Genomic DNA, 24,300 nt, shown 5'->3' with positions numbered 1-24,300 from the left:
GCAGCATTGTGTTTTAGCAGTCAAGCTTTTTAACCCAAAACGGCTCGACATAATTGACTATTGTTAAGTAATGTTACTATTTTATGACAGTATGGACCATTTTACCTTTGACAATGTTCTTGGTACAGGCCTTGGAATTCAATCTGGACTATCAACATAAACTGAGGCCAAAGTGCTTACTCTGAGAGGTATGATTAAATTTTAATTCACTTGCATATTTCCCCTTTGAGCCTCCGTTTCCATTGTTGCATTGTAACTCTTACTCATGAATGAGCCATCGTACGGCCCATTCTACCTTTAGCATCCTGGAAGGCAGGAAGGAATCCAATACTTAATGTTATTAGATTAGGAGCAATTTCCTGACTCAATCTGATTAGGAGTGCTCTGACCTTGGGGTGCTCGAGTGTCATATCATTAGCTTGATTTACATGAGCAGGAAGAACCCTGTTCTTTTTGTTTGTGCATTTATGGTAACCAGTTGTGTGAGTTGTAAAAAAAAAAAAAAGGGTGGACATAATTTTAATATTTAATTATCACATCTATTTGATGATTGCAACTGTACCTGTATCATGTGAAAACTATCAATCACCAAAAACAAATGTGTGATTGCTAAGACAGGACATTTAGAACAAAACTAAGTGAAGTGTTTAACATCTCGTCAAGTGATTATGATGAATCTTAAATTTCTATCACTTCGTGGCACATGCTTGTTTCTGAGCATGCTGTGTGGAATTTGTATGCAAGAGGCATTTGTTTGCTGTGTGTGGGTGTATGTGTGAGTCTTTTCATGTCACTGAACAACATGGGGTAGTTACTCACTGAGTTTAAAGAGCAGCGTGCAGAGAAGCAGCCACTATCCGTCTACCATCAGCAGACACTTGGGCCCTGAAGTCCCACTCAGAACGTTCAATGGCTTCAGTGCAAACAAACCATCAAATCAGGCCTGAACATCTCTGCAGTGAGAGTGGTGAAATCCGGGTGTGAGCAAAGAACATCTGAGGGTACTAGGATACTGCTGGTTTTACTGGCAGAACTTTGTACTGTAAAAATAAGATCAGGGCTGTCAGTAGTTTTGATGATGGAACCTTTGTGAAAAACCCTCCCGGACCTCTGCATGAAATAGTGTCTCTCTGTTTTATTTTGTTTTTCACCCTTGACCATTGAAGATCTGTCCTCCTCCCAGTTAACTTGTGATGTGAATGCAAACATGAACTGACACATGACAAGCTTCTTAAGTAAGTAGAGCAGCCAACATAAAATATCAAAAACACTAATCTGGGAAATTAATGATCTCTCAATAATATTCATTAATTCCTTCATTATTTTAAAAAAGCACATAAGCTTAGTTGGTAATCCATATTTAATCACTATTTATTTTAATGCCATGGTTAAAATTTTGTGAATTGCTTAACTGTATTTGGTAGCACTTCTTTTATAGTAGGATATGTCGGTCAGTAATGGCAAATTTGTTCATGCTTAGTTTAATAATGCAAACAATTCATTGCAAACAGGAATGTGGACAAATGATTTCCTATTAAGAACTTACATTTGTTTATTTATTTATTTTAAAAGGAAATGTATTATTTAAGTTGCTCAAGCTGATCGTTGCTAATCAGCATTCCTATCAGAGGGGTTTCCATCATCCCAGAGCAAAGATTACTGCTCTTCTTGTGTTTTTTGTAAAAATTAATTTTATATATCGTTTGGATCTGATTGTTTTAATCATTCAGTTGCTTGGTGGTTAATGACAAATAAAAAAAATCTGAACAAATATTTGTTTCTGCTTTGCCTGGACTTTAAAGAACAACGTCCAACATCAAGGTCTGAACAAAACTGATAATGCACATTATTTACTCTTTAAAATGAACTTTCAATTAGTTTGATTTCATGTATTTAAAACATGCTATAAGTATATGAAAGTGCCGACAAAAGCAATCAGAATATTTAGCAACAGACATAAGATGTGGTCTTGCTCAGACGGAATAGCAGAAGTCACTATCTACATATATTTTATATATATTATATTTTATGTGGATCTCACATGTCTTTCATTAGAAAAAGTGACCTATACCTGACATCAAACACCTTAAAAAATGTTTGGATTCATGGACACTATTGCATTCTTTCTTTCAAAAACTCTAATACTAATAAGACAATGATGCCCTGTTTACCACAGCATTTTGAGTGAATTTATCCTTTTTTTTTGTCTTCATACAGGCTACAGAAATGTCCTTCTGCTGTAGCAAAGGTATTTAGTTACATATTACAGTTTATTATTTTGTCAATGTTCTGCAGCACAGGATTTGGTTTTATCTTTCCTATTTGTGTGTCCCATGTTTAAAACTTAATAGAAAAATATTCATACTGCAAATTCCAACCGAATAAAATGTTCTTGATCATCTTATTCTAAATTTCTGCCTAACAATGGTTTAAATGGCCCAAGAGGTAACAGCATGCTTTACCAGACAGCTTGATAATTCAGCCTACCGCTCTGGCCCTTAGTTTTACGTGTTCTGGTTTATTGTGTTTCGGGCTTGAATGTCTAAGGACCTAAAAGGAGGCTCAAATGATTCCAGTTTCTTTCCTTGGTGCCATGGTGCTATTTCTACTACCATCTTGTTTTTATGCTCTCATAAGCAGAATCCAATACCTAGAATTTTTCTCTACAAATTGTACACAACATTAAAATCAGATGTTTCTGAGATTAACAGTGCAGTGCAACAATTTACCTCAATGTACCGGTACATAGTTTTCATTGTAAAAATCACAACAGGAAATCTACAATAATCATTCTACTATTGTCTGTTGTTAATGGCTGGGGTGAAATAAGCTAATCTTTGTTTAATTGAGCTGAATATTAATAGGATGATTATGGGACCTAATTATCAGATGGTGCTTGTCAAGAAGCCTAGCATTTGCCCGGGGACAAAATGCAAAATAGACACAAATTTAGTTTGTGATTAAAAGCTACTGAGAAGTACAGTAACTATCTGTAATGATACAGCTGGCTGAAAGGTCACTCCTTCAAAGGTCAGGAAACACACCACCAGGCACAAACATGGTAAAAATCTTGTGCATAGTCAAGGCTTGACTCAAACTGATGGTATTTATCATTCAGGCAGACTATCAATAAATCAATCATATGTTACAATAATCTTTTACAAAATGTAAATGTTTCCATACCGTTTTAACTTCCTGTGAGTGACAGGCCAGTTCATAAAGGTTCAGGAACATCAGGAGGGGTTTTTCATAGTATTTCCACACACGGTTAATAATTTAACATTTAATATAAAAACAGACGGGCTGGCCGGGATGGGGGTGCTGGGGGGGTAACAATGCTAATGAATTATTGATCCCCATTCCTCTCAACTCTGGTCTCTGGATTATAAGATGACGTAGCGTAAATAAAACAAGAAATTAAATCTTCCAACGATTCCTGTCCCCAAAAGGAAAACCCTCCCCTGACCACAAATATATTAAACTTAAATTGGTATTTATTATTCCTGCCACAAGTGGAAAGCAGATGGGATGGGCAGTGAATCTAAATGTATTGATCAAGCAAATGAAAACCCCCTCACATTGGCTGTCATAGTTTTCTGTCTACAGTTCTTTCTATCTTCACACATCTTTTACGTGAGTAATTGTGACATTGGGGAACGGACAGTCCTCAAGGTTTCGGCTTTCTATCCTCCAATTACAACCAATGTCGCCTTTTTTCTCATTCTTACTCTTTTAGTTCATCTGTCATTCCCTCACCTAGTCAAAACTGTGTCTTTCCAGTGTGCCTGTCTTCATTCTACTGTTGGGCAAAACCAAGATAAAATACAGCGGCACTGTATATATATATATATATATATATATATATATATATATATATATATATATATATATATATATATATATATATATATATATATGCCACCTTTATAAGCAACTATTCCCATGTGAATCATCCACAGTGGTCGTGACACATTTGGAGCCAACCTTGACTTGATTTATTAACTCTGCATCGACTATCAGCTACTAGACAAACTTCCCCATTGCGTAGGGTTGTGAAAAACATTTTTCTTTTACCAGGCGTAGTGCTGAGTCCTGCAATAATTTTCATAATCAGCTGAGAGTCAAAATAGTATTGTGGAGAGTAGAAAAGAGACTGATAGGAGCTTTTTGTGTCTAGTAAATCATTACAAAGGGTTTCCATGTGGTTCCAGCCTGAACTGAAAGTTTAATATACTTAGGCTTTTGTAGTACAGCATTTAAAGTTTTCTAATACTCAAGTGGGTAAAAACAGATTAGAGTGGGAGATGTGCAATGATTTAATTGGTTGTCCTCTAATTTCAGCAGGATAAAAACCAAATTACATCAGCATATGGCCCTGTTGTCATCACCTACAGTTCATAATCACACCCACTCACCCTGTAGCAAGCAGCTCCTTCTGTGCCTGAGTATCTCTGAAAGCATGTGTGGGAAACCCTCCATGGTTAGTTACATATGAGTGCGGTGGAGACCAGAAACAGTGTGGGAAAATAAAACATCAAGACACGCTGAAACAAGGTCACCCATCCTTATTCTTCTCTCCATCCATCCATCATCACTCCTTTCCGTCTATCATTCAATCAAACAATCTGTGATTGTTTGATTTTTTTCCCCACCAATTTCTGTCAAGCATTGCAATTACTACTACTACTACTACTACTACTACTACTACTACTACTACTACTAATAATAATAATAATAATAATAACACATAAGACAGGGGTTCACCGATCTCTTGACTGGCAGCCAAAGCTGGCAATAAGGCCGTCAGCTTTCGTCAGTTAATTAAATACTACGGTATGTCTAATTACAAAGGTTGCATTGTGATCTGCAAGATCTGCAAGTGTTAAAAGAATATTTTTAGACCTAGACATAGATTTAATCATATTCACATGCCTCCCATGCATGACATTATTGAGAGCACTGCTGGTGCTCCGTCTATATGATCCCCAATTGTGCACATGGCACACGGCCAGATCAGAAAATCCTTGCATTAAGTTTATTTATATATCTCCCAAAGAGAGATTTAGCTCTCATTGGGACAAAGATGCAGTCCCTTAGAAACATATTTGATTTTCATTCCAAGGATTTCTCTTTTGTAGCATTAAGCTATAGCGTCTATGTTTGAAGATGACAAGTTGCTCCTGTCATCTTCATTCAAGTAACTCCAAATTCATATATCCAGAACAGATGTACTCACATATGTCCATATAAGCACATACACAGAGTTCTTGACTCTATACACGCACGCACGCACGCACGCACGCACGCACGCACGCACGCACGCACGCACGCACGCACGCACGCACGCACGCACGCACGCACGCACGCACGCACGCACGCACGCACACACACTTATGTATATATGCACAACTCCTGCAATACAGACCCTTATCTAAACTCATTACCCTTTTCTAGTACTACAAGATTTGCCGTCAAGATCCCTCTTCCTCTAAACAAAAACAAACCTTCACCCTTCTCTCACTCCCCCTTATTCACCCTCACTTTCCTTTTCTCTTCAACTTCATTCATGCGAGATCTAATTCATCGATGAATAATGGATAAAGAGATAGAAGACTTTCATCTGCCAAGGTTCTCTTTCTCTCACCATCTTTCTGTTGTGGGATGGCTGTAGCGCTAATGCAGGGCAACCTGCATTGGAGATGAGCCCAGAGACCTCCCACTCAGTCTGTTTGTCTGTCTGCTGCCTGAGGGATCGCTCTTTCTTACACACACAATTTCTATCTTTACTGTTCCACACTGACCATTGACAGTTTCTTTCCATTAGTCATTGTCTGCCAAACTCATTCCATGCCTTAACTGCTTTTATGATCATCACTGCAAACATAAATGCAGACTGTGGTGGCCGTCTTTCTCCATTCCAATCACCTTTTACCGTTTTCATTGTTCATTACCTTGGTTCGATTAGTCCGTGACCTTGGGATAGCTATCCTGCATATTTATTGACCCTGATCCCAACGCTTTCCTCCCTCCTAACGCCCTTAGAAGCCTCATCAAAGGCCTAATCTTTGAATTCCACAGCTGTGGCACTGCTACATGGCTTTTGGGAAAATCACTGTGGAAGCTGCCCCGGCTTGAGTGATGAAAGAAGAGCATTATTTCAATCTCTTTATGAACACAATCCCCCAAAGGATGACCTGTCACATAACTGTTTGAGATCTTGATGATATTCCAACTTCCTTTGGACTTATAATATTAGCATCCAGTAATGTGCATTTCCCTCACTTGGAAATACTGATGAAACTCAGCATGGAAACATACAAGGACATAACATGGACCAGAAGTAAAGATTTACCTTGAAGATGCAGTGGTAAAATGTGTTTGCTTTTGGGAACGATCTCATTTTGTGCATTTAGATTAGTCCTGCTTGACTGGAATTTCACTATATTTAGCTAAATTGTTCTATACCTGAGGGTTATATAAGGAACCACCCCCCACAAAAACCCAGCAATTAGTGCTTGGAAATGAGCAATAGCAGCAGCACGTCAAAGACCACATCAATAATGCAGGCGGGTGGGAGACCCTGACTGCCATAGTAGTGAACCCCCCATGCCTGTCTACCTGTCTGTCTGCATGTCCATCTGTCTCCCTTCCTTCCCAGTGTCTTATCCCCCCAACTATATGGCCTGCTCCCGTTTTTCCAGTGTTTGCCTGTCTACGTCACCACACAGAGATGTTTTGTTTGTGTAAAATATACATGTATTCCTAAGTTGCTTTATCCAGGGAAACTGGAAAAATACTCATGGATTCATTTATTGATAAACTGTAGATATACATAAGTACATTTTACTTTTTTTATTTACACTTCTGTATGGTTTTTGAGTTTGGTAGGTAGGTTTTACTAGGGATTTCTGATCATTTTTTGAGGAATTTAGATGGTCTGTGCCCTCAGTCCTCTACGGTCTCTTTATATAATTCCACACTTAATGATAAAACACTATCAACAGCAAGACTATTCTTTTCTTTGTGACTCATCAGTATTTTTCGAAACCTGCCTCAATAATCAATTTAAACTATAGGCCAAATTTTGAAAAATCACACAATATCAAATATTATAAGGAAAGATTCCAGCAAGGGACAGGAACAGCAATTATAGCTGCTGTTCAAACATACGCAAGCAGAATAACAATCAGCTCTGTATTGCACAGGCTAGCAGCTTTTCGGCTAACCTCTCATCATGGTTGTTAACAACAGCAGACAAAATGGCGAGTGAGCAAGCGGCACAAACAACAGCAGGAAATAGCAGAACAACTTGCAATAATTCACGGGTGTAATTCATGTTGCCTTTTCGAATAAGTACACAAAATTAAACACAGAAAAGACTAATTTGACTGCATCTGGATTTAAGATGGGATTATGGTCACAGTGAGAAGGTTTTGGTCTTCTCAGTCTGTTCTGCATTGGTCACGATGTGTTTTTCCACAGTCCGTTACAAGTATGTCACTTCAGCTAATGCCAGCTGGGACATAACACGTCCTAATGCCACCGTGAAGACTATAAAGCATGTAGAGTTTGCATGGATTGACCTAAGAGGCAAGTGAACATGCAGTACTGTGGGGTGCAAAAGTCTTTGATGGCACATGTGTCCATGACAGAACAATGAACATCTGCATATGAAGTTGCCATTTACTTTTCTTCACAAGTATCTATGTGGTGAAGGGATGTTGGTTTTATATTTTATTCTTTTTGCTGTGGGTAGCAGGAAACCTGTCTGACCTGCGACTGGCTAGGACTCAAACAAGAGCTTCTTCCCTAAGTGTTTTTTTATTTCTTTGTATTATTTGTTGTATATTTGCTGCTGTGCTTGGCAACAATGTCTTGTTGCATGATCTAGTTTTGTCAAAGCAGTCAGACAGATAGCCTCACAGTTTTCCTTGGTGCTGCAGGCAAAAGAAGATACTCCATCACACTTCTGTGTGCTGAAAATGTTACAGGAATCCACACAAGCATCACCTTTTCACACCACTGCTTTTATACCTGCAACACATATAAAAACCCCGTAAGTCATATACTAACCAGCTGTTTGGGAACATGGCATTTTTGACAAGGTGCATCTCTGCAGAAAGTTGACTGTAGAGTAATATAAGAAATAATCCGTCATGAAACTTGATTTTCCTGTGTTGATTCATTCAACTCTGATATTAAGAACTCAGGATTCAGAGGAACCTCCCCACCTCCCCACCCCCGCTTCCTGACTTGTAAATCAATAAAGTGTCACCCCACTGCCCTCTTCAGACCTTATCTGATTTCATGGTACAACATGGAGGCCTCAGCTCAGTCTTAGTGTATATTCATCAGTGCCGTCCCTACCAGCTTCCCACAACTACCGCATAACCCTCCCCCCTGCACAGACATACTCAGAGTAATTGACTAGCCATTAATGGGGCACTGGAAGAAAGAATACAATGAATGAACATATTATACAACTGCAGGATTATAAAACTGCTGCACAATAATAATCTGGGCATTTAAAGAACGTCAGCATTGCCAAAAACACTTCCGCATGACATACATGGACAATACAACATGTGTGTTTATTATTTGGAGCAATTGTTCTCAAAACTGTGTAATAACCAGTTTGGCAATTGAATTAGATAGTGGCATAATTCATTCTAATGGCTGGGACGGGGGGAACAAGCTGCTCTCTGTTGTTTTCCTCAGTATGGACAGGCATGTTTTAATTACAATTCTGCATGTGTCAGTAGAGTAAACGGCAAGGGAAAAGGGGAGAAAGCTCATGGTGGAGGGGCTCGGGTACCTTAATGTCCATGTGTGTTCCATGTCTGTCTGCAACAAGATCTCTTAATAACAGTAAATCTATCTTATTGTAATTGTGTTGATTAAAACAGATTTAATTTGTTTCTAAAATAATGCAATTTTCTGTGGGACATTCCCAAAGAGGCTGTCTGCCATGGAGGTGCTGATTGTGTCTAACAGCTGTTAATGTCCAAAGTTTAATTTCTGTTTAAACAAAAGCCAAACAAGCACACCACCAACAGAACATGAGAGACAGTTAAGCATGTAGTACAAATGTGTTCAGGTCGTATTGTTTTTTTTAACTGCCGTTTCTCATCTGTAGTCAGTCTGGCAACAACAGAGGCTTTGAAGTGTTGTCTGTTCAGCACTCATTCTCTACTGCACAGCTCTATCAGGTGCAGCAGAGTGACCAGTGAGGAAACAGAGTGGGTGAGCAAGTAGTTATAATTCAGTAAACTGTCTCCCTGAGGCAAAGAATATGTCTTCTGAATACCAAAATGTTGCTTTTCGTAAAGACTGAGGCAAGGAAAAAGGCAGAAAAAGCAAAAGAAATACAGAGACGGATACAACTGAATGAAGGCCGGATAAGTAGTCTTGCATACAAAGAACTTAATGGCTTACTACAAGATTTAATGTTGCTTTTTCCCCCATTTGTTACCTGAATGTAGATCTCAATTCATACATCTCCAAAGCTTAATTTTTATTAGAGTAATGTCTACTCTTCCCATGCTAGTACTAGAACTGGCGGTGTAAAGTTATAAGATCATGGAGGATTATTATTTCTTTACATGCTAAATATTTGTCTGAATTTCATTTGAAGATTATGTAATTACTTTTAGGAAGTGTTGCATAGATATTGCAGTCTCCAAAACTGCCCAAAGTAACTTTGGACTCCTGTCCCATATGGCATCATGCTGCAAATCAGAAACATCCAAACTAGCTCACAGAGCCACAGTGGGCCTCAAGGCAGAGGCAACCAAGACTCAAGAAAGTAATGACAGAAGAGAAAACAATAGCGCAAACAACCAAACTAATCTTGGAGAGGGTTGTAAAAGTGATTAGAACTCCACGCCTATAGGAGGATTCTTTGAGCTAAAACTCACAAAAGTTCCTTTGTGCCACTTTAACGTTGACTGTAGAGCGTTGTGATTACAATGGAGAGATAGACTAACAGATAGATAGACTGTTATAGTCTATTCTTTGCAACATTTTTTGTTTTAATTAACTAGATTTGCCAGTTTAAGTCTGCAGCAGACTGCAGGAAACTGTTCACGACATGCTGTATTATTAAAATGTCTGCTAATTATGTTATTCAGCGAAGAGACTGCCCTTCTGACGACTCAATTAAACCAGTTGTTTCTGCTTCTGTATTTGTTCTGGCCCGCCTCTATTACCCAATATAACCAAAATAGCAGAAAATAGCTTGCTGCATCAATAAACATGCTTTATCCCAAACAAGCACTGGTATAGGATAATCAGTTAAATGTTAAGTACATTTCTACCTAACAGGTAGTTAACATTTCAATAAAAAAAAAATCTTCTTAACAATTGTACAGAACAGTTCTGTCACCTTTCATTAGTAAATTTAACCTGACAACTACACGTGGGGACTTTAAAGTATTTCACGCCCTGTCACAATATCAAGAATATGAAAAGCAGTGAAATATTATATAGTAAATAAAATCCTCAGTCTGAATTCCCATGAATTAAATCATCTATTTTAGTCAGGTTGCTGCTTGTAAGCTTATCCAACAGTAAAACACTGAAAAGTAACACATGCTATTCTTACTATTCTTACTTTAAGAAGGGTTTAACTATAGGAATATTAACTAAACTGTGGTAAGCTAAATATATGAGTACTATTTTCCTTATTACATTTGAGTAATGATAGGAATGATACAAAAAAATAAAATATATTGAAAAAGCTCTTCCCTATTGATACCAGACACACAATGCATTTTTACTGATTGATCCTGTCTCTTTTCATCCGACATAATCTTCCATCTTGCAGCAGATTGACAGACACGGAGCAGTAACCTATGGCTAAATCTCAGATCTGAGACAGGAAATAATTCATCATCCACACAGCACTTGCCTAGCTTGCCCAATGAGTCCTGGAGACACGGCTCAAATGTAATAATCAGAAAAGACGTGTGCTCTGTAGAAGTAATACATGGACTATTTAGGGGAGAGCAGTCATAAATCAGCTGTAAACCTGAACTTAAGTTATGATTTATCAATGAAGATTCATAAATCACATTTCAGAAAGCGATTTACATAATACATCCAGTCATATGATCCATATTAAGTCCATTTGGCTAAAAGTGGGCCCTAAAACCTGCAGCTCTACGAAGAGCTTGTTGCTCAGCACCAAATAAAAATCTACCACTACCTGAGTACAAGTTTGGCCACAAGCCAATGCATTTAGCTGCTCAAAAAATAAACATTCAAGCATCATCAAAGTCATTTTTGTGGAGCCATATGTGGGCCAAGTCTTATTTCTTTCCTACTGTATCTAGACACACTCACAGTCATACATTGTGCTTCACGTCACAGCGTCATAAAATACTCCTCAACCCTGCAACTAAAGAAAGTTGTTTACCACCACAAATGGCTAATCGGAAATAAAAACAGATGCTTTGAATACTTTCCCTCATTACGTAGTACTTGCAGCAAAAAGCCAAAGAGTAATTATAGCCAGTGGCCCTCCTTATCTTTGCTGCGTTCGTAGCAACACTCAGCATTGCTGTCCATTGGATGCCAGTTCAGTTATGTGATGCAGTCCACCACTCTAGAAAATGTAGGCTCCTTCTTCAAATAGTCCCTGCTATTCATCACACTAAGTATACAATAAACTCATCCCCAACATGCAAAATGGGTAAATGGCCCTTTTCTCATTCCTTGTTTTTTGCGACCTGAACCAGGTTAGTTAAAACTGTTGACGAGAAATGCATAGTTTGTATACTAATTGGTTTAGATTTTTTGGTATCATAGACTGTTGAGAGTGGCAACAAGTTAGCAATGATTTCAACCTATTTTTAGCAGATGAAATGATGTTATTCTAGGGATGCCCAAACAGGGGCCACTGGTCACATAAGTGTGTCTGAGTATGTTGTTTCTGTCTGTCAGTGTGTCTGGATATACTTATCAAAACAGAGATTCTCCTTACCTTCTATGGATGGAGCTTGGTCCTGGGCAGCATACAGCATATCCTTGAATGCCTGGTGATGAAAAAAGAGTAAAAATGATCTGATGCTCTGACAAAGGGAAATACATTCACTTTTGTTTGTATTTTATTAGAGAACATTTATTTAGCAAATAAAGCGCTTCTGGACATCAGGTACTAACTATTAGAAGGTTTTCCTTTGTATGTGTGCATCACAGCAACCAAAGCTGACATCCAGTAGTTAATTATGCCATTTCTAGCTCCTAGCACAGAATATGGGCTTTACTAGCATGAAAGCCCACCCTGTCTGGTGAAAAGAAGCGGCCTGCTCACTCCTCAGGTTTAGAAGGAGACCTGAGCTCAGTGCAGGGCCCTCCCGGGGTTGGCAGAGGATGGCAATGCCCAGGACTGACGTAGGTAGGAGCACGGGGTTGGTAAAAATGGGAAAAAAAATCGGGGATAAAAATATTGAAAAAAAAAAAAAAAAAAATGTAAATACTGCCATGAAAGGAACCATATGTAAGGTGATTGGTCCAGACAACATAAATCTACAGTGACTGATTAAAGGTTTGAACACAACGCCAGCAGCCAGGATTACGAAAAAAGCTGGAAAGCGCTGCTAAAAATCCAGCCACATAAACAACATTTCAGTTAGCCTTTTTTAAAGAAGTGATTTGTCGACAACCCACTGACTGGCTGTCCCAGAGTGTAAATAAAACTAGACAAAAAGCCCATCAACGTATGTTGTCCTTGAGGGAGTCCACATAACCCTCAACGAGACCTTAGAGCCATTTCATCCAAATATGCGTTTCAAGAGGTTTATTTGCTTTTTAATGACCTAATCAATAACCTGTTTTTTGAACCACTGAAACTGTCCCACATCTCATCAAAAAGTATTTACAAATTAATAGAAGTAAGAAGAGATTAGAGTGAACAATGGCACATTATACAAATGCTATCAATACTTAAATAAGTATCTAAAATGGACTCTGGGGTCATATTTTGCATATATTTACATTGCATAATAGCCACAATGATATTATCTTAAGAAAAAAACATCTGGAACATAAACTTAATTTAACAGGCTTCATAAAGAAACAAAAACAATAACACTGCATGTCACGTATTTGACCATATACAACAAACACTAGCCCCATTCAGACAGCCAGGGCCTTTATTTCACCCCGCTGTGCTGTGTGAATGTCACAGAGAACAGCGTAACATATCTTTTATGACTGTTACACCACTATTCCAAAGAAACCGATGTGTAACAGCGGCAAAATGAGTGCTTTGTGAAATGGTCATTAGGGAAAGGTGTAATGGGAACATGAGGATGACTGCAAAATATGTGCAGAAGATGAAATCACTGGGCCCATGAGAGAACGCTGGGGTATCTGACAGCAGCGTTCAGGCCCATTGTCAGAATGCCTACTCCAATGGCAAGCAAGCAAAAGACGAAGCAGAGAGAAAAATAAAATACCACTGGGTTATTAACAACAGCAGTAAGAGAGGCAGAGAGCAGCTGGCCTGACCATATTACTTACATACTTTGTCACTTGACTTCGCAGCACTAGCTGCTGTGCATCAAAACTAGTTTTGAAGAAAATTCTCAGGTGATGTTTTATACAAAATTATTAATACAGTGTGCTTGCTTACAAGGTTCAGGTTGTGCAACATTAACTGTTTAAAGCACACCAAACACACCAACTTAAAACACAAACTCATATAGCATATAAGTCATATAGCGTATGAAATATACCCATGCACCTTAGTCAGAGGGAGATACTGAGTGACAAGCTCTATGTACGTCTTACCTGCTTCTTATGCAACATAGCAATGAGCAAGCACTTGGACACATCTGTGTGTGGGTGCAGAACACTCAGAATGCTTTAGTAGCAGCGTTTTGATACTTGATACTAAGATCCTCTCTGAATTACATGCACAAGAATCCATCACTGGAGCTACTTTAAGAAGTAAACATTTGTCATGCTGCACTGTTCATTCATTTTCTTATTAAAAACCACAGGGTATCAAAAAGATACCACCTAAAGATCACCTAATGCCTGGCTAATAATGTAGCCAACTAATAGGTGGAAAATAGAAATGTTAAAAATTGCTGCATTTCCATGGTGATGGCTAGGACAGCAAAGATAGGCAGAGTGGTTCTTGAAAGAATTGATTTGTGCCTGCAGGCTTGACAGTAATCATCTGTGAAACCTGCATCAAAGCTTCACAGGGCTATTGGTTTGGATGGCCATGTATTAGTAAGGTGACGATGGTGCACAATCAATGAACCAAACATAATTGAGGCACCAGTACTGGGGCCAGGTACTTATGTCACACTGAAGATCATCCTGCAGAGTACCTATCTAAATTATTGTCTAAAAAAAAAAAAAAGACCCCTATGTATTGGGGGGACACCAACCAACACATTTCAGAGTTATATGGTAAGATCGAGTCATGAGAAAAAAGGGATGGCACAAAAAAAGAGAGCCACAAAAAAGCAGTCAATTATTAGACTGAAGATATATATATTCTAACAATCAATAACAGAAACCTTAAGGATCACTTAAATCTACAGCTCTGCGTAAGTGAGTCCCTACATGAGGGGAGGTAGAGAGGATGGGTGGAGATACTGAAAGGAGAGGAGAAAGGGAGTGGAGGGCAGGTCTGGTAAGGGACCAGATGTCCTCCCAGTGGGGGAGGAAAGATGAGGTGACGATGGAAGGGAGGAGGGATGTATAGAAAGGGGGGTTCTCAGCAGTTGCCATGCCATGTCTGTTGTACGCTGCACATAATGTCCATATTATAGGATATTGCTGATGAATCACACTTTTACTGCACAGAATAAAGACTATATCGTCAATTATGTACATTTTAAATACACTTTCCATTATATCGCAATGTTACACTTGCTATTATAATTAAGACATCTAAAGTACATCTTTCAGATTAATTTGGAGACGGACAAGGGACACTGCTTGACCTTTGAACAGCAATCAAATAGTGAAATCACACCCACACCAGCGTTAAGTCACCACATTAATCTCATATTTTCAATTTTAAATCTAAGCCTCAACATCCACCCTCCTCTTCCTCATATAAGCTTATGCAAGTGACTAAAATAAATGTAAATGTTTGAGTGGCCTTGTTCTCTCACCTACACACACAATTAACATGAATGCACACAAACACAAATACACACCTAAAGCATTTATTCTTTTTGTACCACTCCTGTTTAGCACAAAATACAGATGTGAGAAAGCTTAAAAACAAAAACTAACAACTAATTCATACCAAAGAATCAAAACAAGGTAATTACAACTCCATATCAACAACACAAGACAAATTGCATGGTGACAATATTAATTTCACAAAAATGAAGATAAGATGCAAGTGTTTAAAAAACTAAGTACATTGTTACTGTTTCCATAGAAATGAAGAAAGTAAGTAGCAACCAAATGCTGCTAATCAAATGCACTTGATAACTATCATCAACAAGCGTGACCACGTCCATAAAAGATGACGTTTCAACACTTTGCTGGTCTGGGGCATTCTGTTAAAGGAATATGAGAGAGAGGCCATTGTTGCTGCACAGCACTGTGGAAAAGGTTCTAATGCTGTTTCCAGATAAGTTGGTGTCCATCATCCTACAGTACGAAACAATTTTCACAAGTTGGAAAATATTCAAGACAGTTTCCAGGCTTCCCAAGAGTGGATGTGCCAGCAGGTTCACGCTAAGGTCAGATTCAGAAAGACTCATAAAAAACATTGACATTAGCAAAAATAACAACAGCGCACTATATAGGCCTCAGTTCTAATGATACATTTAAAAGTGCATGACAGTAAAACATTTTAAGGGCTGCACAAATTGCCTATGTCTTGTTTGGCTGCTTAATCTGGAGAAACCATATATTATCTAAAAAGAATACCCGACCTCAGGTTTAGCCTTCAAATCTAAACCAAACATAAGACTCCTGGAACAATATCGTTTGGAGACATGAGGCCAGCGTGGAGTTGATGCTTATACTCCACAAACCCATGTCTAATGAAAACCAGGCATAGTATAAAAACAACACACCTCATATTAACTGTTAATGTTTTTATGTTGCGTTACAGTCACAAGACACTGGTACCCAGCAGTCATTCATTCATTAGCCCCTTTCACACAGCCAGCTAGCTACAGTCACACTTCTGCAGTAACTTTATTGGGCCTTGCTGAGCTGTGTGAAACCCAACAGTGAGCTGAACATGTTATTCCACCTCTGTTACACCTCTGTGCCTGCCTGAGAGGTAGTAACTAAGGCATAACACTGGTGAAACAAGTGTTGTGTAAGAGGCTTATCTGGAAAGACATAATGTTGTGGCAGAATCGCTCCTGATGCCATGCAGATGATGAAATCAGTCAGCATAACACAGGGATGTGGGAGACCATCTCGCCAAGAAAATTTCAAGAGAGGGCTACAGCAAGCACCACATCGAAGTGAAAAGAAAGTAAAGGGCTCTGTGGTAAAATACCACCTGTTTTGTGACCACAACGGTCAGAACCGCAGAGGCCAGCTAAACTGGGCATATCATCAACGTTGTCACTCAACTTATGGCACTAGCTTCTCAGCAAAGCCTGGCTCCTTGCTCAGTAACCTGGAAGAGCCACCACATGGAACCAATCCAGAAGAAACACGTCTAACATCAGTTGCAGCTGAGAAACTGTGGCCAGAACTGACATGTGTGTGTCTCATTAGAACAAACATGAAGAAACTTTAATTAAAATACATTTTCATCTTAATTGATGAAGTTGAAATAACTTACAATTAGAAGCTGTTGAATCAAAGGCCATACTTTGTTTTTTTTGCTCACCACTTCTCCATACTTGGTAGGTTTTTTGTTCTTTTGCTTAAGAAATAATATCAAACAGTGGCCTTTTTGTTCATCTGAGGTTTAATTTACTTCATTTTAAAATAGCATAAGGGAAATGTTGCCTTTTTGAGCTCAGTGGGCACCTCATGGACATGAAGGTTAAGTGCCTTTTATGACATTGCCTCTTACTTGATCAAACTCTTGTCTTTCTTCCAGCAATGCTTTCTTGCCTTGTTTGTTGATGTGATCCCTGGCATCTCTACTGTGGCTAGTTTGATCATTATTGATTTGCGACATAGTGCCATAAAACGATCAGCAGTTGTCACAAGAAATGACTGGAAGGGGACTAGAAATCTTTGGCTGGTTTTAGTCAAATTAAAGACAGGTGAGGGGAAGATGACGCATTCTAAAAAGAAGCAAATATTTCTTCAAATTACACGCTTATTCCTTTTCAGGGTCACGGGGGCTCTGGTGAAGCCTATACCAGCTCTCTTTAGGAAAAAGTCAAGACCCTGGACAGGTCCCCAGTCTATTGCAGGGCTCAAATGAAATGAAACTGATATCTTTATGTGAAAAACATCCTTTGTTCTGCTTTAAGGCCTAGTAGGAACTAGATGTTGTTTTTTATTTTTCATTTTAAATATGTCCTGATACAGAAAAGCTTGGAATTGAAAGAAAGTGTATGTTTTTTTTTTCTTTTTACATATTTATATACATCTAAATTCCACATTTGCCAGCCATTCTTGTCAAACATGTATCTGCTGTCTGTAAACAATGGTAGCACACACCTCCATACCAATCAGCTGTTCATGTAGGTGTATAACTGCAATCCCACAGGATAAAGAGCCCACCTAATTATTCTATCACTCAATTGCCTTGTCAATGCTTCCACATCTGAATGAGGTGGCTCACTAACTAGGACCTGTGTATGTTGGATGAACCACATCTGCAAGGACACTGGCTGATCAGTCGAAGCAGACGGTGCAGTTTTTCACACAATAAGGCCCACTAAAAATGGAAGATCAGCGAGCAGGGTAATAGATAAAACTAGCACAACGAATAGACCTCAAATCCAATTAAACTGGAGTGGTAAATATAAACTCTGTCAAGAATCCACAAAGCAGAAATAAGGTTGAATTACAACAATCAATGCACATGTACACAAATATACACATATATTTGGTTATGTTTTCCTCAGTGTGACATTCATCTGTTTTTATACTCTCACTTAACACAACTCACTTTCTTTACTTTTAAATTTGGACAACTGTACAGACTTTATTTTCAAGTAAGACATCAATCAGTTATAGATGTGATCTCTCTATTTGCCCCACCCACTCAGGAATTAATTGTGTCAGAGGTCAGATGAAGAATGAAGGCTCCCTCAGTCGCACAAATACACACAAACACATCTTTGCTCCAGACGGTATGTATAATTCAGATTTGTAAGAGTGAATCGGTGTACGAACAGGAAAGCCGTCTTCTTGTTTTACATGATTCAGTAACACTGAGTCACATATGTGGCAATAACATGTTTATGGAGGCTGGGGTTGAGAAAGGTTAAAAGAGAATGTGACTTACTGACCTCGACTCTAGTCACATGTGATTGGCACTAACCGCAGTATTTCAGTATTATTAATCATCCTTAAATCCATTAACACAACTTCATTTGCACGACTCTATGTTCTTGCCATACCTTCCCACAATGATATAAAACTATGAAACTAAAATGTCAAAATCTAAATACTTCTGATAAAAAAGACTAAATGCTGATGGAAAACAAAATCTATCATCATCCATCTCAGGTCAGTGACGGTGAAGACTTGAGGTGTAAAATGGCTGGTATGGCCATGCGTCTGTCCCTGGACTCAGCGCGCTTCCGTCTGCACATATAAAGACAACACATAGACTCCGTGTGTGTACCATAATAACCATGCCAAATAAAAATCTACTGTAGAAATAACCTCTCACAGTGTTCCATAAATACCTCCTTAATTGTTTTTCCTGCACTTTAATGATAGTGTCTGATGTCTTCATTAGGCAATGGTGCCAGCATATCATTTAAATAAAGCTAGAGATCCCAGTGTCTCCAACAGTGACTTTTTTACTTCATAATAATATCCAGTCTGTTACCGAAATAAAACCAGAGCAGTGAGTTTCTGTTGGGTCTGAGGTGCAGGTTGTTCGGGGTGAAGAAAACAGGGTCTTTGTCTATAATTCATCGAGCTAGATGGAAGTGAGCAGCGTCTCTGCACAAAAGCTCTCACTGTAGAGCCACTGAGAAGTCGGGTTTGAAAATAAAATACCCTGAAGTACTGTACACCGCCTAAAAAAAGATCATGTGTACAAAGATCCCTCTCTAAATCAACAAACACCATAAACCAGACAAGCAGTCCTAGATGAATCCTACTGGTTGAGTCAGATTCAAAAATATAAACCTTTTAACAGTGCTGAATATTAAACACCACTATGTTTAGATGTGTTTTTTTTCAAAAGTCTGGTAAAAAAATATATATATAATCAGAAGTGCAAAATTGGTTTCAAATTGTATTGTATTGTATTGTGTGGGGAATGACCCTCAGTGTTTAAAAATAAAAATATAAAATAAAAATATAAAATAAAATAAATTCTTAACCCAAAAATGGAGTTAGATGAAGTAATGACCTTGGACAATGAACACATGTAGAAATCACGCACATGTAGAAAACCTCAGTTACAAGAGAGGGTGAGATCCAAAAAAAATAGAGACAAAACAAAAATGCACAAAAAGAAAAAAAGGAAACTGAAACTAAATACATTAAAGTTTGCTCGATAAGTAATAAAAAATAAGCGAGGACTTGCGCGTACGATTAGTGCTTTCCAAATTATTTACATTATGATTTTTTTTTTTTTTAAATGAAGAACACATTTATTTTTACAAAAAAAAAAATCAGTTGCCCAGAAAACTCTTCATTCTGTTAATTTGCAGGTGAATTCAGCAATGAACATTAATAAAAGCTAAATGCTCCCTTTGGGTCTTAATTGCAGTCAATTCTCCGTCCATAAACAATAGGGCATCCCTTATCAATCCCGTCGTTTATTGCTCTCAAGAGAAGGTTATAATCAAACTGAAATAGTAGAGTGTATGATATATTTGAAAAATATCATATAACCTTTACAAAAAGCATAGTTTCTGTTGATTCTTATCTTTCAATCTCCTCAAACATGAAAATATTATCAATTTTCATCTGTGTCCACACTGACCAGGCATTTATTTTAAAAAGCCCATATGAGATAAATGTCACTTTACCTCATACTGAAGATACTGTTTCCTCCACTCTGGGGTGATATGGGACGAGAGATGCTCCGCGAATTTCATTTTGCCGGAACAAGTTTCTCTAAAAAAGCGCAGTTAAATCCGAGAGCGGCTGTTCCCCGTTCCCGGTCGACGCGACTTTTGTTCTGTCTGGCAACTTGCAGGCTCAACATGCGGCGTGTCAGCGCGGCTCTCCGCTCCCTTCACTCCACTTCTGACTCGGCCCGCTCAGTGCGCTGCCAGAGGAGCTCGTCCCTCATACTATTTCGTGGAGGGGGCGGCAGTGTCAGGGGCTCGCCTTTAACAGGTGGTCGGCGGCAGAATGGCAGAGTGGTTTCAGTGACTTTGCTCGGTCCCTCCCTGGGCAGTTGTGAGGGACATTGCGGTCCGCCATGCAGTCAACCACTCTGACGTGGCTGCGTCAGCAGAGCGCGCAGTGGCACCGGCCGCTGCTGGGACCTCCTGATAAAGCCTGAATTATGGTTCCGCGTTAAATCGACGCAGAGCCTACGGCGTAGAGTTTGGCGTAGGCTCTGCGTTGGTGTAACGCGGAACCATAAATCAGCCTTAACTGCTGGCAGCGAGTCCCACAACAACCCGCACCTTTTTGGTGTTTTAGTTTCCTCAAATGTCTTTAGTCCAGTGGTTGCTGTCTGAGGCGCTAGCTCCAGGGTATCTGAAAATAAAGAAGGAAATAAAGTTATACTCTGCACAAGAAAAAAGACCACTTCTAATGATCTGATTGCTACTCCGTCCTCTGTCAGTAATTAACCTTGTGAACTTGTCAGAAACATGGGTGTTAGATGCTGATCTTAACTTCCAGAAACTCAAAGCTAATGTCTCCAGGACATCATCTTAGAAATATATCTAAAGTAAGATGCTTTCTATCAAAATCAGACTCTGAAAGGTTGGTTCATGCTTTTATCTCAGATTGATAGATTGATCAGACTGATATTTATCAGTAGATTAAATTATTGCAATGCACTTTTTGCAGGACTAACAAAGCAGGTGTTATCTAAACTCCAGCTTATTCAAAATGCTGCGGCCAGAATTCTAACAAAAACCAAGAGGTATGAACACATCACTCCTGTTTTATCCTCTCTTCACTGGCTCCCTGTTAAACAAATAGTAGATTTTAAAGTACTTATAATTGTCTTTAAATGTATGAATGGCTTAGCTCCCTCCTACATGGTTGACATGCTCACTGAATACATGCCGGACAGATCCCAGATCATCAAATAAGAGTCTTCTCATCATACCTAGAATTCACACTAGATCTGCTCATGGTGCTTTCAGTCACTACTACACTCTCTGGAGTTCCTTGCTGCAGGAACTAAGGTCTGCTCCAACAGTGCCCTCTTTCAAAAGCAGACAAAAAACTTACCTTTTTGCACAGGCGTTTGAGTAAACTCTACATGCTGGGTGATCGCACTTTTGTTAAAATGGAATTATTATGGTTGTATATTGTTGTTTTTCTCTTGACATACTTTTGTCTGTTTCTGTTATTGTAAACCTGTAATTTAGTTTGTTTGTTTGTTTATTTGTTTATGTATTTGAGCACATTGAGTCCATGCTCATCATGTGAAATATGCTTTATAAATAAATTTGCCTTGCCTTTCCTTGCCTTGCCTTACTCGGTTAAACGCAAAAATCCCCATTTTACTTCTCAGTTAGGTCAATTTAAATAGTGAACATGCTTATTTCCCACCAGGATGGGCGGTGTCAGTGTTCAGTTGTCAGAACAAATTGAACATTTTAGCATTAAAGTGGGAATAAGATACTGCAGCTGACTGAAGAAGAAATGATTTTACTCAATTGTTACACTGCAAGATGAATTAATCAGCTGTAGAACAACTGCTTTCAGTTTAATTTTAATATGAAAGTTTAAAAAAAAAAAAAAAAAGTTCATCAAAAGTGTATTTTAAAACTTTAATAAAGCAACTTTGCAAGTAAAACGCAAAATACACTGAAAATTAAAAGTGCAATAAGTGAATAGGTAGTCTGTAATTCATTTTGATTAAAAATAACATACATATTCTTCTGCTCCTGCTAAACAGTCTTGTTACGGATATGTACACAATTACTCAGTCCATCTGCTTACCCAAGATTCATTGGAAAATGGGACAGCAAAGTGGATACTTTATGTAAGTCTTTTGTGTGTGGCTTGTTGTCTGATAGCAGACATTAGGCCTCTACTACATTTGTCATTTCGAAAATGTTGTCATTATGCTCCATTTCTTCCAAAGTTCACAAAATATATTGATTGCGCACTCCAGTGGAGGACAAAAGAAGAACAAAGGGAAATGAACCCTGCATTTTTGCTTTAAATCATATCATATTTCTGGTTGAAATTAAGTTTACACTCAGTTTCTTTTAAATTAAATTAATTTATCTTTATTTTGGATGAATATTGTGTGCAGTGCCATGCAATCTGAATCAGCATTGTGTAATAATGTGGCAAAATATTTTCCTGGCAATTTAGTTGGTAGCAGTGAATTGCATGTAATCAGCATTGTGTTATCTAAGTGAAAAATAATGCAGTCAGCCCAGATAGGATGTGTAATTATTAATGAGGAAAAAGGGTATGCTGTGCACAATGGCTAAAGACTTAACCCTCACCAAAGTAAAAGGTGGGTAAATTTGGAATAATAGAAATGCGGGCAAAGAGACTATTATAACATCCAAGCTCTTTGATTTTCAAGAATTATCAAAGTGAGTGAGGTGAAATAAAGGAAGTTGACCACTGTTGTCCAAGTCCTCCTTCTTTTGAACGTTTGATGACGAGTTTTTATGTAAGTTTTCATACTTGAGAAGTTTACATTTAATCAAACTAAGATCTAAGAAAAAGCTAAGAAGTTTAAGGCCAGCTTCATTTTTTTCTTTCTTTTTTTCTTTTCCTTTTTTTTTGCTGATAAAGTTGCTTGGCAAAATTTTGAAGCTAATTACCAAAAAACTTGACTTCAAAACGCTGAGTTTACGCATATGACTATATCTTTATGTCTGAATATTTTCATTGAAAAAAATGCTCAATACACTTCTTTTTTTTTTTTTTTTTTTTTTACATAAGGCATATTCTCAATCAGGTTTTATGTTGGTAACTTAACATTTCTTTTTTTGTTTATTGATGCAATTAAGAAATTATAATGTTTATCTTTTTTAGTATCATCAAAAAGGAAAGCTTCTGAGGATCCCTCTTGTGTAACAACAATGCAAGTACATTTTGATAAAAAACCTGAAAAAAAAGTATACAGAAGATGGCCACATGCATGTAGCAGAATTAATAAGAATGTTCCAATTGAACTTGACCAACATTTGAAATTAATTTTTTTGAATAAAAAAAAACTTTGTAAAACTATTTTTGAACCATATGCATTTTATGTCAAATACCGTTACATTCCAATGTATGTAACCCAATAAAGTACTAATTAAAACTAGCCGTGTCACACTTTTGAAGTTGTTCATTGAACAACGGAAATAACGGAAATAATAGCTCAATGACCGCTGATGTCGTAAATGAAATGATCGTTAATCCAATAGCGGCACCTGCTGGACAGTCGAGGTAACTGCACGTCTGCCAAGCCGTTGCAGCTTTCTAAACATTTGACTGCCCGCAAATGAAATAAATAGACAAAATAAAAGTCACACACTCCAATATTTTATTAAACCACCATGAGCTTTGATTACGACTCAGATTTGCAATAGCATTCATTTATATTCAAATTTAGTTTTTGTTTTGAGCGTGGGAAAATCGGACCACTGCTACAAAGTGAATGAATGAAATAAATAAATAAATAAAAGTTACTGATTGACAAAAACAATATCAAGCCTTAATTTTTCATGCGTTTCCTTGATCTCCAGTAAACAGTATTCAAGACTGTAGCCTACCTTTCTTCCTTGAAGATGACAGTCCACTTCGATGCGTTGGCCATTAGTTTTAGTCGTTTACTTGACGCAGACCAATAACGAAACCCTTTCGGAAACAGATTTCAGCATTTCGCATGTTCCACGAGAGGACCTGGGACCTTCATAAGTTTTTTTTTTTTTTGCTAAATAGAAAAAAATCAAAGCCAAATAAACCTCAGTCCAAAAGCAGTACCGAGTGGCCTGAAAGCCGTTGCCTTGACCACCGAAAAGAAGCCCACGACGAACCGGTGTTCGGAGATTTCTT

At 38.2% G+C, this 24,300-nt stretch overlaps 1 protein-coding gene across 1 annotated transcript in view; it reads right to left on the bottom strand.

Annotated features, from left to right (window-relative positions):
- Positions 1-20,526, bottom strand: part of xpr1a (xenotropic and polytropic retrovirus receptor 1a) — a 72,687-nt gene extending 52,161 nt beyond the window's left edge. Inside the window, exons 1-2 of the mRNA XM_061738270.1 lie at positions 20,127-20,526; positions 11,984-12,035 (exon numbers count right to left, since the gene is read on the bottom strand). Of these exons, the coding sequence (XP_061594254.1) occupies positions 11,984-12,035; positions 20,127-20,195 (121 nt within the window). The 5' untranslated portion in view covers positions 20,196-20,526. The remainder of the gene's footprint in view (positions 1-11,983; positions 12,036-20,126) is intronic.
- Positions 20,527-24,300: the final 3,774 nt, after the last annotated feature.

This window comes from Cololabis saira, chromosome 13 (genome assembly GCF_033807715.1).
Source record: "Cololabis saira isolate AMF1-May2022 chromosome 13, fColSai1.1, whole genome shotgun sequence".
NCBI classification, from domain to species: domain Eukaryota; kingdom Metazoa; phylum Chordata; class Actinopteri; order Beloniformes; family Belonidae; genus Cololabis; species Cololabis saira.
The sequence above is the reverse complement of the archived record's forward strand: the minus strand, read 5'-3'. Positions and strand labels throughout refer to the sequence as shown.